General features: G+C 36.1%; 2 protein-coding genes and 1 long non-coding RNA gene across 6 annotated transcripts; 1 reads left to right on the forward strand and 2 right to left on the reverse strand.

The window, feature by feature from the left end:
* Positions 1 to 1,454: 1,454 nt before the first annotated feature.
* On the reverse strand, positions 1,455 to 10,279 carry LOC112326306 (uncharacterized). 2 transcript variants are annotated; one of them, XR_002979952.2, is made up of 3 exons: positions 9,239 to 10,170; positions 3,583 to 3,677; positions 1,455 to 3,491 (listed from the first exon to the last, which is right to left on the reverse strand). It is a non-coding gene; the product is annotated as an uncharacterized LOC112326306 (long non-coding RNA). The 2 variants fall into 2 exon arrangements; XR_002979954.2 differs by lacking the exons at positions 1,455 to 3,491; positions 3,583 to 3,677 and adding an exon at positions 8,226 to 9,023 and having other exon boundaries at positions 9,239 to 10,279.
* Positions 4,259 to 7,960, forward strand: LOC18096774 (beta-amylase 3, chloroplastic). The gene is made up of 4 exons (XM_006385327.3): positions 4,259 to 4,952; positions 5,298 to 5,508; positions 6,657 to 6,767; positions 6,965 to 7,960. Exons 1-4 carry the CDS (start codon positions 4,423 to 4,425, stop codon positions 7,754 to 7,756), a joined length of 1,644 nt encoding a protein of 547 aa, XP_006385389.1. The 5' UTR covers positions 4,259 to 4,422; the 3' UTR covers positions 7,757 to 7,960.
* A 621-nt stretch (positions 10,280 to 10,900) lies between the features above and the next one.
* LOC18096772 (probable serine/threonine-protein kinase PBL19) lies at positions 10,901 to 15,275 on the reverse strand. Of its 3 annotated transcripts, XR_002979951.2 has the most exons (6): positions 14,438 to 15,274; positions 13,062 to 13,322; positions 12,160 to 12,282; positions 11,571 to 11,735; positions 11,307 to 11,488; positions 10,901 to 11,216 (listed from the first exon to the last, which is right to left on the reverse strand). XR_002979951.2 is itself a non-coding variant. In XM_006385325.3 (5 exons), exons 1-5 carry the CDS (start codon positions 14,783 to 14,785, stop codon positions 11,211 to 11,213), a joined length of 1,167 nt encoding a protein of 388 aa, XP_006385387.1. In that variant the 5' UTR covers positions 14,786 to 15,273; the 3' UTR covers positions 10,901 to 11,210. The 3 variants fall into 3 exon arrangements, 2 of the variants coding, with proteins under 2 accessions (XP_006385387.1, XP_024449790.1); XM_006385325.3 differs by having other exon boundaries at positions 11,307 to 11,735; positions 14,438 to 15,273; XM_024594022.2 differs by lacking the exon at positions 10,901 to 11,216 and having other exon boundaries at positions 11,306 to 11,488; positions 14,438 to 15,275.
* Positions 15,276 to 16,231: the final 956 nt, after the last annotated feature.

The raw sequence follows: 16,231 nt of genomic DNA on the forward strand, positions 1-16,231 counted from the left end.
TTTAGGATTGCAAGATGATATCATCTTTAACCTATTTAGACAGATAGGTTAGACTTCCTACAAATAGACATGAGCAAAAGGTTCCAGCTATGCATTTATGGTTATTGTCCTGGGATACAAAAGACATACAATGAGAATAAAAGAAACAAGATGGAATAAGAAACGAAGATAGAATTGTGTTTTGTAGTGAAGTACAAGGAAAAACAAGGGTAAAAGTATCATATTTGGTTAATGATGAATAAGATGGGGGGAAAAAATTGTTTTACCATTAATATGTATTAATGTCAAACTTATATGTTATTTTTTTAACATATTTTACATTGAGTGATGAAATTAATAAAGTATAATAACCCTAGTTGTAAAACCTGGGTTGGCTTGGCAAATTGACTTGAGACATTGCCAACTTATGGCTTAAACCGAGTTTAAGAAAAAATAGAGGGATGATTGGCCCAATCTAATCCAATAAAAAAACTAGGGTCAACTAGCAAACTGGGGTAAAATCTGATAAAAACTCGGATAAAAAACTCATCGACATTTTTTTTGTCGATACATCAACTTGAGACTTGGCCAACCTATGCTCTAGACCGAGTTTAAAAAAAAATAGAAGAAGAATTGACTAGACCTAACCTGATAAAAAACCAGGGTAGACCAGCAACTCAGGATAAAATCTGATCATAACTCGGGTAAAAAAAAAACCATTGACTTTTTCGAAAAAAAAATTGTCAAAACAACGTCGTTTTAATCATTTAAAAAAATGTCAATTCAAGTTGATCCTCTCGACCCGTGATCCAGATCAAATTTTAAAATTATAATAATAATAATTTTTATTCTTACATGTCTTAGATAATTTTGAAATTAAAATTTTTTTATAAGAATAATTGAGCAATAAAAACAATAAATATTGTCTCTAAACAATACATTTTGAAAGTATAGAAATTCACTCCAAAATAATTTTAAAAACAAATTTATTTTTATATCAATGTATTTTCAACCAAATAAATTTTTATTTATATTATCTCCTTTTTTCTTACGTTTCGGAATAATAATAATAATAATAAAATGTTACCTTACAATGCATTTGGTTGGGGGGGAAAATCAATCGAAGCCAAAACTAGATTCCTATCAAGGCCAAAAGTCGTGTATGCTGTACAAACTAACAAGCTAACCACGACTCCCCTGTATTTGTGCTTGAAGGGGAGTTTGACTGTGTAAATGAAGAAGATACGGGACCAGATCCCAAAACCAAGTTATAGCCTCCACCACAAAAACATCTGTGTTTTCTGGACACAACTTAAACGCGGCTCAAGTCATTGTCTGCCAGACCAGTTTTGGAGGACTTATTATTAGTTAGAAAAGGTCCCCATTTTTGCTATATTCACACTTGGTCATGCTTTGACGCGCCGTAGCAGTCAGCAACTGCTCTTTTCATTGCTCCCGAAAACAAATTAAAAGGGTGAATTAAGTCTCTTAAAACAGGCTGATATATTACTTGCACTGCAAGGCATTGCCACTTAACAAGGCTGCCAGGCGTTTTCAATGGTAACGTTCAAGCAATGGAGATTAGAGAACCACGTCAAGCAAAGAAAGAAGAGCGTGTGAGCTTTGAACTTTTGCGGGGGGCCCTTGAACCGATTGGCAGGCAAGACGACAATAGTACCTTCAATGCGCCAGCGTGAAAAAGTGTTAGCAAATGGGGTCTTTTCCTCCCGTCCAAATTCAGTCTCAATCCATCTCCAAAGAAGAATATAAGAAGATCCTGTTATTCTGTAGATGATGTTTGAAACTTGATTCTCCATGAGATAAAAGTGAGGTACCGACACTGCCAATTAAAGTTAATCCCACCTATCTCACGGAGCTGTGGACTTTGAAGTGAAATCAAATTTACCGTGAAGTAAAGCAAGGGGTTGCCCGGTACCGGAGTTTCTGCCTGGAAAATAAATTCCCACCGTTTTTTAGCAAAATTCAACGTATGTGAATCAGAGCCTCGTGGTGACGACAGGCATATCATTGGGAGGGACTGCAGCTGAAGTTATGCTTAACCCAGAAGCAGAATGGAGCTAATTCCCTTAGATGATTGTCACAAAATTACAAACTTCAGGGTGCAATGTTTTCTCAGTAGTCAAGACCCGGAACCTCTATATAATGTGAAACTTCGCTGGTATTATCAATTTGTGCCCTAAAACTGCAAATATGTTTTGTACTTGGAGGCCCACGTCTTCATGTTTGATTTTCACCACATGGTTAATTCCTGCTTACACAAGTTCCTGTTCCACCTCTTTCCTTCTCCCTTCCCCTTCCATTTGTTTTCTCCCGCTCTTTTAAGTCTTCTCATTCACAAGTCCCGTTGGTGTGTGACGCGTGAGAAAGTGAGTCAGAGAGATAGGGGAAGAGATAAGACCTCACTTCCTCCACGAAATTGTAATGATGGCTAACCACTCAGGCAGCATACAGCTAAGCTCAAAAGACCTTGCTTCAATAAATACCAAAATATCTACATCGAGTGTGAGAGATTCGTGATTATCTTCTCTATTAACGAGGACCCACTGGGTTAACTATCTATCACCAATTGTACGCTTCTTCTACGCCAATACTTTATTCTCGTTTCAGAATTTGCTCCAGTGACTAATGCTAAACTGGAAAATTACATAACATATATTCTGTTGTTTATGTGCAGGCATCATCATCATCATCATCAAATGGGAAGAAAAGTTGTAAAACTTTGAAAAAAAAACAGAGAAAACAAAAAAAAAAGAGCAAAGGAAATTATGAATGGTTTAGTATGCGTGTGCTTGTGTAATTTCAAAAATACACTTCTCTTCAGAAATGCAACACAGGCATTGGTTGCTCTGCAAAGCTATCACATGACACCAGTGCTCACAACGGTCAAGACAGACAAAGCAAGCAATCACTATATACATAATGAGAGAGAGCTTGCAATTCATCATTTTTATAGTGATAAATGCAGCAACTTATAACTACCACAAACTACAAGATTATGTAGTGAAGAGATCACTGGAAAAAGGTAAACATAGACAGAAAAATAATTAAGTTGTATAAAGTACAAGTATTGCTGGTATTAAATTTTAAATCTTGATTTATTTATCTATGCTGTGTATAGAACTCCATCCAATACCAAGCATTGATAATTTGATACCAAAATGCACATGAAGAGAGGAAAACACCCTAGGTATTCTCCATGAATATTGCATCCATAAGGTGTTCATATTTCTCAACAGTCAACACACTAGCAAAAAAGTGGAATAACGTTATGCAAGATAAAGGCAAGTTCAATCTAATTGATGAAGACTTGCATGGCAGTGGAGGTTCACAATTCCAATGGAGAATAGTTAATTCAAAGAAGCAGCCAAGCTTTGAATAGTTGAAGCATGCAGATAGAGAATTCCAAGAATAATGAAAAAAGAGACTTATTACAGCCACATGTTTTCCTAATCAAAAGGAACCTCCAGTCTCTAATCTGAATCTGTGCAAAACTAAAAAGGAAAAAAAAAATCAAGATTTTACCTGCCACAGAAAATCATATTAAGTAGGGATGAAGATAAAGCCAAATGGATGCATACTTACTTTGTGGGGTAATTAAGCTAGATAGTGGCAAAAGAAACCCACCCATTGTTCACCACTCCCAGAGATTTGATATGATAAGCATGATAATAGCCAAACTGAAAAGGGAAAATAAAACCCCTCTATCAGTAATAGTGGCTAATGCCTGCTCATATAGTGCAATCTTCACTAGCATGTCTAATATCATAAAAAGTTTTTGTAGTCCATGAACTTGTTACCATGTGCATCCGTTAGAAATTGGAAGGCAAGTGCTGAACAAGAAAAAACAATAAACCCAATAGTTTCAAAATAGAGTTTAGAGCAATCTTCTGCAATTTACAGCCATTTGACTTAACAAACCATGGATAATTAACTGATTAAACCTTCAAGTAGGTAGGCAACAAAAAAGACAATAGTCAAAATATTAGATGCATCCTTCAAGATATTCCAATTGCCTGTTATCAAGCAAACGAGAGTAAAGAGCTAATATTGACCTCACAGCTCCCATGTGGGAAAGATCATGCATAAAAATAAGTTTTGAACAATAAGATGCCAATTATACCCTTGAGTCAGCATCCGACAATCAAGATTAATTCAATGGATGGAAAATAAAAACTGGAATTTTTTTCCTAGCATAACATAAAGGAAAAAGGTGCAACCACATATGGTGAAAATGACATTGAAAAGGTGGCAGAGTAGTTTTCATTGTTTGCACTTTTTCTCTTTAGAGTAGTGCCCACCAAAATTTTATCCTTGAAAAACCTGAACCTGAGTTTCTCTAATAAATGAACACACGGCACATTCATTCATTCATTCCTACATTTCTTCTCTCCCTCTTCTGTTCTTAAGACACCAAAAAGAAAAATGACTTCAGCACTGCAATCTTCAACTTCTTTTATCAGTCTAAAAGACACCAGAAGCCCTAAAACTCCTGATGATTTTTCTGGCACAATTTGCTTTGCGCATATCAAGCCATCATGCCGTCTTCAAGCAAAGAATTCAATGCAAGAAGCACAGCTTTCACACGATGAAATCTTGATGACAGAAGGAAGGAAAAGCAAGAAGGGGGGAGAACTACATGCAATATCAGGTCCTCGTAGTAGCAATGACTCTAAAGTGCCTGTGTTTGTGATGCTGCCACTTGACACAATAACAATTGGGGGGAACTTGAACAAGCCAAGAGCAATGAATGCTAGCTTGATGGCCTTGAGAAGTGCAGGAGTCGAAGGAGTGATGGTGGATGCTTGGTGGGGATTGGTGGAGAAAGATGGGCCTTTAAAATACAACTGGGAAGGGTATGCAGAGCTTGTGCAGATGGTGCAAAAGCATGGCCTGAAGCTTCAAGTAGTCATGTCCTTTCATCAGTGTGGAGGAAATGTTGGAGATTCTTGCAGGTACTATAAAGCCTAAACTTTTCTGTTTGGAAGTGGGTTTTGGGTGAAAGTCACAAATAAGCAATGAATTTTAGTTTTGATAGTTTTCTCTTTTAAGATTTAAGATTAAGAGATGAATTCGTCAAATAATAATATTATTCAGATTCCTTAAGAGCCTATTAAAGACCTTTTCAGACTTGGCCACTTAAAGTGCCATGCAGTGATTTTTTTCTTCTGTTAAGTACTAATTTCATTTGATAAGCCTGACTAATATTCTTTGCATGTTGCGGGTGATTAACTCTATTTTAAACTAGGCAAAAGACAAGTTAAATAATGACTAATCCCTTCTTTCTCTTCAAATTTTAGCATTCCCCTGCCTCCATGGGTGCTTGAAGAGATGAGCAAAAACCCTGATCTTGTCTACACAGACAGATCAGGAAGGAGGAATCCTGAGTACATTTCCTTGGGCTGTGACTCGTTACCAATACTAAGAGGAAGGACACCCATACAGGTCTACAGTGATTACATGAGGAGCTTCCGCGAGAGATTCAAAGATTACCTAGGAGATGTTATTATGGTGAGCTTCTAGACATCACACCTTTTGGTGCTATTTTTTGGGCGTAGAGATGAAATTTGGGTAAATTGGACGCATAGATAATCATCAATTTACTTCACAAAATGACAACATGTAACAAACTTCAAGTATTATTATTCAAACTCATGTAGACACATCATAGAACATGCCCATACCAATCAAATCACTGTTATTAGTTTTATGGCGATAAGAATTTTGAAAAGTGCATCAACAGAATGCTAACATGGAAATCCTTCATGGATCACACACATACATGCATAAATACAAACATTTAAAAAGAAAAGGGGGAGTCACATAGTTTTGTACAGCAAGTCCATCAATCACCACCATTTCATATGGATTGGAAATAACAATAAATCATTCTGAATGTCTAATTCATGTCATATCAAGGTAGTAGATCAGAGAGATCTCGATAAGTGTGCATAGTTTTACCTAGAAGGGAAGCAACCAAATAACAGAAATGAAAAATATAAAGTGAGAGTTAACGTTGGTCATTAGAAATCAAATATCTATGGAAGAGGAAGAAAATAAGGTATTTTATTGTCTTATGTAAGCATTTTGAGCAACCAAAAAAAAATTAGAAACAAAAGGAAAATAATTAAATGACTACTCAATCTAAACATTTAAATTATTAGGTGAAGTTAAAAATAATTTTTTCTATTTTTGCATAATCTCTCAATTAAAAGCCTACTGAGCTTGAAACACGGTTTAAGCACAAGTTCATCACTAATTAGTTTGCAAGCATCAATTCCTTTTGAGCTCATCATTGGTACTAAATATAAGCTTAGGGAACAAACTTTCTTTATGTTTTTCACTTTTCACTGAATTAAAGTTGCAGCAATATATATATTCCAGTGGTAGAACCATCATCATCCATGCAAGATTATAGGTTCCACTTGGTTCTATTTGACCAAGACTGTCGGAGGGAAACTGAAATAAAAAGGATCCACAAGATAAGAGAGAGAAGAAAATAAATAACTCAGTTGTATGCTATAAAAAATTAGAGCCTCACGGGATAGAAGGGAACACAACCATTTCGAGAGAAAAAAAATCATGAATAACCCCCTTGGTTATCTACAAGTAAAGATTACAGCCTGAAGATTTAGAAACTGATTCAGCTTTTATTGCAGGAAATTCAAGTGGGGATGGGTCCATGTGGAGAGCTGAGATACCCAGCTTATCCAGAAACCAATGGCACATGGAGGTTTCCTGGAATTGGAGAATTCCAATGCTATGACAAGGTAAATTTGGTTGCATCCTAAACTGCAATTTTTTTAGCATGCTAGTCAGCCAATTTGAGCAATCCACAGATTGAGTGCCCCATCAATTGATAACACGATGTATCTTATGGAATCAAATTATCAGAATAAACCAGATAGCATGTCATTTATTAAGTATGGAAAGTTTAACTCCTAAAAACAACTTTTATGTTGAACAGTACATGAGAGCTTCACTGGAAGCATCAGCTGAAGCACTTGGAAAGAAAGACTGGGGACGAGGAGGACCCCATGATTCCGGCCAGTATAATCATTTTCCTGAAGAAACTGGATTTTTCCGCAGGGATGGAACATGGAATACTGAATATGGACAGTTCTTCTTAGAATGGTACTCAGGGAAGCTACTAGAGCATGGCGAAAAAATCCTAGCAGCTGCAGAAGGAATATTTCAAGGAACTGGAGCACAACTATCGGGAAAGGTAGCAGGAATTCATTGGCATTACAGAACGAGGTCTCATGCAGCTGAACTAACTGCAGGATACTATAATACTAGACACCATGATGGGTACCTACCAATAGCACGGATGTTCAGTAAACATGGGGTTGTATTCAATTTCACCTGCATGGAAATGCGAGATGGAGAACAGCCAGAACATGCAAATTGTTCTCCACAAGGATTAGTGCGGCAAGTGAAGATGGCTACGAGGACTGCTGGAACTGAACTTGCTGGGGAGAATGCATTGGAGAGGTATGATGCAGGTGCATACACACAAGTTTTGGCAACAAGTAGATCAGAATCTGGCAATGGATTGACTGCATTTACATATCTAAGAATGAATAAGAAGTTGTTTGAAGGGGACAACTGGCGGCAATTAGTGGAGTTTGTTAAAAGCATGTCAGAAGGTGGTCGGAACGAAAAACTATCGGAGTGTGACTCCCATGGAACTAACCTTTACATTGGCTTTATCAAAGACAAGAGTGTTCAGAAAACTAAGGAAGCTGCTCTGGCATAAAACAAAGACGTGCACGTTCATGTAAGACACTGAATAGCTCATTGAATCATAGGTAGAAAAGAAAGAAGAGTAGAGAAAAAGTATCTTACATGTGCACCATACTTTTGGCATGACCTGCCAAACTCTTGAGATGGTTATATAAAAGAATCAAAATCTGTATTTATATCTCCATGCCACTAATGGAGAATAATTCTTTTAAGCTAATGTTTTGTCAGCCAAGATTATGGACAGCTAAAAGATGACTCATCATTTAGGGTGTGTTAGGGTGGCCCGTACTTTCTAAGATCAGTCAATCTCATTCATCATACCATCAAGTCAACAGATTTCTTTCTCTTGACATTTGCTTAAATAAATACATTTTAAAATTCAATTGTGATCTTATTCATCTCCCGAAGCAGTGCAATCCTTTCAGGTTCCATGAAAAATATGCTCCAAATAATTTATAAAGACTAGATGAAACCATACTTCCTAAGAGATCAACATTGCAGAGATTAATCATAAGCTCCCAGGTCTCAGTTTTGTTAAACTACTGTGTACATTAAACTTGTTCCTAACTTTATATACTATAATGTTCCATATCTTTACTCGTATCTACCTTTCTTCTCTTTTCTTTTGTTGAAAAAGAAACCTATTCTAAAGCTATCAAGGGGGTGCCATCCCATTTACAGAGAACAAAACTTAGATAAAAATAATTAGTTAATAAACTCTGTAGCATAAATTACACTTGCAAACAGTTTCCCCGTGTGCCAGAATTTAAATTTGTAACTGAATTATCTATAAGAAGGCGAAGACTCTTTTCCATTGCGCACCCAGTTTTGTCGCATTCCTTGGTAACAAAATTATAGCTAGTGGACTACCAGTTCATAACTTCCATTTTCCTACTACAGACACCTCCACCAAGCCAAGCATTCAACTCAATATCCCCAAAGCCTGAAGTGCTCCAATTTCCAAACAGCGGCAACAGTGAAACAACAAATGATTGAGAGATTCAGATGCACCCTCAGAGAAATAGTACCACTTCACCACCACCTTTTCCGTTTTCTGTAGGATTACTAACTGTCAGAATCGTATGCAAGCCACCTCCCATACAAAAAGAAAAGAAAGACAGAAGACAGTGTAAAGAAAGGGCTTTGATCTTCCAAATAGATCCTGAAGGAAATCACTCGTCTCTCAATACAAGATTCTTCCACAAAGCTGTGTGAAGAGATTTTTAGTCAAAGTTATAATTCCAAGATAGTCCCCATGTCATCTCATCCTCATCTTCCACCTTCAACTCGCATCATAAGTAAGTTTGAAAAACAAAATGGAGAATTAGGACTCTAGAAGGATATTCTGACGCCAAGTTTCATACCAAAAAAGATAGAACCCTCTATACATGACAAATTCACAGCAGCAGCAGCAGCAATATTACACAACGTACAATTAAAGAAAGAAAGAAAGAAAACAACAAATTAGCTAAAGACGGGAAACAATTTAACTCACTATTACACAGAAGATGAGGAAGCAAGTAAAAATCCCAACGTTGTAGCAGTACCGATTAGGATTTCCACAGAGAAGATCTTCAATTAAGTCTCCAGGCACTTTCCGAGCTGATAAATTTAAAAAAGATAAAAAAAAAAAAAAGTGAGGAGAAATTGTTTAGAATTGATTACCAGAAGGAAACGGCAGAGAAAACTCCTGTTGTGGGCTACTGTTTGAATTGAAGTGAACTATTTTCCCCTTTTCCTTCTCCAGTTATGCTTTGAGATTTTCCTTTTTTCTTAAAAAAAACAAATAAGTAAATTCACGGATAAATATTGAGCACGCCTGAAGTAATTAAGAACATAATGTGGGCTGGAGGTGGGCTCCAATGACCAAAGCCGGAGCTCAAAACACTTGATTTATCAGGCCAGACCCGGCTTAGACCAGCCTGTAATGCAATGCTTCTCACTTGAATAATGAATTCATGTAGCCGAAGGCTATCGTATCTTCATGAGTTTTTCTTCGGAGAAACCTCAGTTTAGGCCTTAATGGTTTACCCTATTATTATCAATTAAATCCCAAACTTATTTTTTAATTTTATAGATTTTGCTGAGAAGAATACCTCTCGACAATAACATGATATTTTCTCTCAAAAAATATTTATTTAAATATCAAAAAGTATAAAGGCTCCCAAAACAAAACTTTTACAAATATCAATCATTCAACACAGCCACTTTGAGTAAATTTTAAATTAAGAATCATAGCAATACGTCGAACTCAGGCCAGTTGCAGAGTAAGACCCCGTTGAGCAGGGGCGGAGCAAGTAAAAAAAATCAAGGGGGGCCAAATTAAAAGAAAGTAGGTCCCCCTTGAAAAAAATCAACATTGATTCTGGATGGATGACGCAAGGAGGGGCTGAGAAAAAGAGAAGAAGTAGGTCCTCCTTGAAAAAAAAAGAGATAAGAAGTAGAGAAAAAATACTTAAAATTTTAATTATTTTATACAAGAATGGGCTGGAAAAAATTTTTTTATTTGGGCCGGGGTCCTGCCAGTTCCCCTTGCCTCCACAACTGTTGTTTAGTATTGTTTTATAAATAGAGGTTGAGTCAATTTTAAATTTTTTTTTTGTGTAAAAATATTTTTTATATATTTTCAAATCGTTTTAATATGTTAATATTAAAAATTATTTTTAAAAAAATAAAAAAATATTATTTTAATATATTTTTAAAATAAAAACATTTTAGAAAATTATTATTTTCACGCTGATGAAACACTATTAAAATGTGTTTATCTATGAGGTGTGGTGTGCAGCGCACCTCATAAAAAGCATGAATTTTATGTTTTTCAAGAGCGGTGTATCTCTTAAATAAATATACTCTAACTCGTCATTGATGGTGCATGTTGACGCCTTGTAATTTTATTCTGACAGGCCTCTTAAACAAATATACTCTATCGCGTTATCAATGTCGCGTGTTGCCACGTATTCCACAGTCAGGTTTTTAAGTAAAAACATGTGGTTGTCACGTGAACCCTGATTAGTTGCCATGTTTTCTAAGAAACCATTAAAATAAATAAATCACACAAAGATGTCATCATCCAAGACTCCAAGAAGTCAATCTTGGCATACATACGACTTGGCCATTAAGAAATATATTTTGTACGAGGATAACTTTCACATCGATCTTACTTGTATGTGAGCGATTTTTGGCTCAAAGATAAATAAATAAATCATTATGATTACATCAGGGATCAGGCATAGATTTGGCATCAAGATTCAAAACCACTCTCATTTACTATGTGCCTTTATCTTATTGCCTCGCAACATCCATGATCTTAACAGAGGAAAAATGATAACTAGTAAAACAAGAAAAGAATGCTATAGCTAAGTCGAATTGAGATTGATTCGGATCAACTCATATACAAAATTTCGTAACTCCAGGGTATTGTTTTTCAATGGATTTCAGGCGTTCAATTGTGCTCAACATCCAAGCATTTAGACCTGCCAGAATCACAAAAGATTGTTTAGCCGGTGAAGTATGGTGATGTGCAGGCTCTAGCCAAACCATTTAGATAATACACATGGACAAACCTTGTTCTGTTTGCGCCTTGACAAGCTAGATTGAGACGACTCAGCATTCCTATTTGTAGAGGTGTTCTCCCCTTCTAAATCTTGTATTATTTGCTTCAACCTCTCTACCACTTGAGTCATTGTCGGTCGCTCTTTGGCGTTCTTGTTAAGGCAGCTATCTGCCAACTTAGCAATTTGCTTTGCTGCATTGAAAGAGTACTCATTTATGAGTCGTGGATCAATTATCATGCTAAATCTTTTACTGTCAACTGGAAATTGTTTCACCCAATCTAGAAGCTTCTGCTCTATTACAGGGCGATTTCTTTCCAGCGTTCGCCTGCCAGTAAGGATTTCATAGAGAACCACGCCGAAGCTCCATACATCACTGTGAATGGTGAGATGGCCTGTTTCAACATATTCGGGAGCAGCATATCCATATGTACCAACCACCTGACACCAGAAGACACATCCACACAAAAACAAGCAAGGCTAAAAACCAATCTTGAAATATAATCATGAAGCTTTGTCTCAATCATCGATGGTTAGGGCAAGGCATCCTGCAGAACCACATTTATCCAGATCTAATAGTGTGGGACTTTGCTGGTAAAAATCCATTAATGATCTGATAGATATGACTAAAGAAGGAAAGGAAAAAAATAAAAGGAAAGAGAAGAGATTAATTTGGTTTCTCCTAGCAATGACAGACTACTATTTTCAGTGTCCCAGACATCAATTCAATAATCAGAGCACCATCCTTCTAGTGTGGCAGTTCATGGGTGATTGCATTGACCAGCTACAATGTTTGGTTCAGCAACATAATGAAGAACACAAATTAGGGGATGGTTTCATTTATAAATGTCTTAAAGTTACTCACCGCAGTGGATACATGAGTTCGATCACCCGTTGGTCCTTCTCTAGCAAGCCCGAAATCAGAGAGCTTCGGTTTAAAGTCCTCATCCAAAAGAACATTCGAGGATTTAAAATCTCGATAAATAACCTGTACAATTGTGGCAGAAAAAGATTAAAATTTTATAATTGAAAAGAGGCTGCTTTCAAATGTACCAAAACTTTCAATGTAAAGCCAAGAAAGTTAAGGTCTTTCATAAACAAAATAAGATACACAATGCCCGCTTGTACAATTCACAGCTTCTCCAAATCACAAAAAAAAAAAAGATACCCTTAGGAAAAGAAGTTACAATAAATTGGATGCAGAAAATGAGTTCTGCCAAGGTTTTATACCATGGCAGTTTTTCACAATAATATCCTGTGGTGTAAAATCAGGCAATGGTGCGACTTGTCATCTATGCAATGAGAGGTCTGAACAGTAGATTCAGAAATGCCTTTCGGAAGCTATGGGGCATTTTTTACGAGCCAATCAAATCCCCTGCCAGAAAAGAATGAGGACAGTGGCCAAGTTATATCATCTTCCAGGGCTGGAGACTTATCAATTCGCAGCGAGAAGGGAAACAATGTTCTCACATGAAGCAACGACCTATCCAAACCAGGAGCTCAAATTCTGGATGACTCAACCAGTTTGATGGCCCAGAAAGGGTCATTTTATCTTATATTAATTTGATACGATTTTGAATTTAAGACCTTGACTTGAAATTTCCTCCTTTAGCCAATACCTAAAGGTACACACGCCAATAGCCACAACTTGAAAGCATGAAAGTGCAAGAAGGCTCCACTTTCATAGATCACTACAGATTTTGATTTTGCACAGTTACAGGTAAAGGGGACATTAATTCAGTTCATCTAGGTCATTCTAAACAGTACCTGGACTTCCATTCCTCCATGCAAATAAGCCAATCCTTCAGCAGCACCAAGGATTATCTCTAATCTTTTCCTCCATGACAGAGTGGGTGGACCTCTTTTGAAAAGATGATCTTCTAAGCTTCTGTTGGGCATATATTCATAAACCAGAAGCCGTTGGATCCCTCTTTCACTATCAACAGAGCAGTAACCTAGAAGTTCCACTAGGTTCGGGTGACTAACAACTCCAAGAAATTGAACTTCTGCAAGCCATTGTTTATGACCCTATATCAGAAAAGGACAGTGACAAATGAAAAAACATTTCAATGTAGTTGATGAAATGAAATGAAGAAATATATATAAACAATAAAGAAAAGAAAACGCATAACACTCAATGAAGGCCAATATTCATCAAAATTACCAAAAAAAAAAAACTTCAGCTTGAACCGTGTACCGTTGGAAGAAATAATATATGCCCTAAAAGAATCTTCAAGAATTTACGATTTTAGAACTAGATAGAAGATTCCAAGATCTGAGGGCTTCGTTTTGGATCCAATTAACTTAACTCCAAGAAAAACATTCCATTTTCCTAATTATAATCTAATTCTCTTCATAAAGTTCAAGTTTAAGACATGCGAAGACGTTGGCTTATTGCAGATTGTTGTCTACTGGACATTTGAACTTAGCTTCTTTTCTCTTGCTAATATATTTTGGGATAATACCAACTTAATTCTGCTCATTCACAATACTCTCTCCCTTGTATCCTATACAACTGGCAATCACCGAATGAGAAACAAAGTCTAATTTATCACTACCAACATTATTAAGAATGGAACTCAAGACTCCTGCATATGCATATCCAAACGGAATCGTCTTGCTACCTTGGCCAAAGACATTGTTGACAGAAAAATGACATGATTTGTGTCTCGTGTAAGCATAGACAGCCAAAAAATTTCTTCACATGATCATGTCAGGTTTTGATTTCAACATCAACTCCCCCAACCAATTCGAATTTAGTATCTGTAAGGTCATTCGAAGACTCGAAACTGTAGCGCATTACAGTTTTGTGATCGTCACAGGAACGGGTATGCCAGTACATCAGTCAATCACCAAAAAAGGCATCCTTTTTCAGTTCTTTATTTTTACAGCAATCTTTTTCATCTTGATCATGAACTGAAAGCGAAAGCAAAACATGATATTTTTTTCAATTTATAGCATGATGCTCATACATATAGTCTCTCCACCAAAATACAACGCTGAATGCAAAAGGCAATTGAAAAGAGTAAAAACTAGAAATATAAACAGAAGGAATTTTTAAAAGAAAATTAAGGACAAAAATTACAGAGAAAAAATGAGATTGGAATTCTCAACGGAAAAAAAAAAACAGAGAGAGATTGTACCTGTAAGCCATGATTGTTGAGCTTTTTAATGGCAACCACTACAGGATCGCCTTGACCACTGGCAGGTCTGACTGTTCCCTTATACACACTCCCAAAGCCACCTTCTCCAATCTTAAGCAATCTGTTAAAACCATTTGTTGCCTCTTTAAGCTCTTGAAAACTGAAAACTCGCAAATTGTGCTCCTTCTCTTTGTACAATTCAGGTATGCTTCTTGGAGATGGTAAGGATTTCGCTGTACGACGAGGTGAACTATTTGATTTGCTTTGGTGATCACTCGGTTCTGGGGCTGAATTTGCTTGTCCTTTCTTGTTCTTAAATTTATCCTTGAAAATATAGAAACACTTCATGGTTTTTCCTTCAGCTTTCAATCCTCAAAAAGGAACCGCGGGATGAAAAAAATGAAAACTGGAGGAAATGAAGGAAAAGCAAGACAACAAAGAAACCCAGTTGAGGATTGAATACAAGGTGTAAACACAGCAAAGAAAGAACTGAACTTTGATCAGAGCAATTATATCGCAGAGAAGTGATGATAGCAGAGCACCAACCAAGAATTCGATGGCATGCAGACCATGGATTTAAAAGAAAATGAACTATGATTCAAAACCAAAACCTAAAACAGAAGCAATGACGGTGGGGAACAAGATGGGAAAGAAAAGTGAAAAAGTTTAAAAGTGGAAAATAGCGAGACAACCACGTACACACACAGGAATAGAGGAGAGAGAGGGAGAGAATGGCGTGTAGGAACGAAAGAAGTGAAGTGAAAAGGGGCTGAAGTGGATGAGATTTATAACCAAGAAGACGTTTCCTTCCTGGTTGGTTATCTTTCAATGGGTGCTCTCTTCTTTTATGGAAGTGTAGGTGATCGTGGTGGAATTTATTTTTTATAAAAATATATTAAAATAATATTTTTAAAAATTTTATTCCAACATTGCATATTAAAACAATAAAAAAAAAATAGCTTACGGCACAAACAAACAGTTCCTTCGTTGCGCGTTCAGACGTTTGGCTTGGTCTTTAATTACTAATTAAATCCTGACTTTCGGTTAGACCAGTTGAGCTGCGGTCAAAACGACCAATGCTTTGCAACTAAGAAATAACGATTGTAAGAGATAGATGGTCTGATAGATTTATATTTACGTCTTCATTATAATTTTTCACTTAAAATTGTGGTTGCGTATGTTATGTTAGTAGTTTAATTCAGATTGCTACGTGTGTGTGTGTGTATATATATATATATTTTTATATTTTCTAATAAAAACTAACGGTTTGCTTCTCTATAATCTCATGTTTGAATCATGTGGTTGTTAATACGATGGTCACTAGAGGCTTACATGGTCGTTAATTTCAAAGCCTATGGGATTAGTCGACGTATGCGCAAATTGGCTCGGACACCCACGTTAATAAAAAAATTCTAATATAATTTAACATGTGAAACTAAGAACGAGTCGATTATATTAAAATTTGATAATCTATATAAAAATATGATTAAATTAAAAAAACAAAGTAACGTGTTTTTTAATATGCAACTATAATTTATTGTGGTGTCAAATAAACTTTTAAATTTTTTAATGAAATCTAAAATTAACATTTTTTTCATTTAACAAACAATTTAGATAAAATCAAATATAGATTGAGTACATACATATAACTCCTTTTTTTTTCGAAATACTACAAACATGGTAAGCTTAGTTATTTTGAAGAGCACATTTGGTAATAGGTAACTTCTGATTTTTTACCTAACTATAGAAAAAATTATTTGTTTAGTCATATAATTTTTGTTTTTTGTCTTGACC

Source organism: Populus trichocarpa, chromosome 1 (genome assembly GCF_000002775.5).
Source record: "Populus trichocarpa isolate Nisqually-1 chromosome 1, P.trichocarpa_v4.1, whole genome shotgun sequence".
Classification (NCBI taxonomy): domain Eukaryota; kingdom Viridiplantae; phylum Streptophyta; class Magnoliopsida; order Malpighiales; family Salicaceae; genus Populus; species Populus trichocarpa.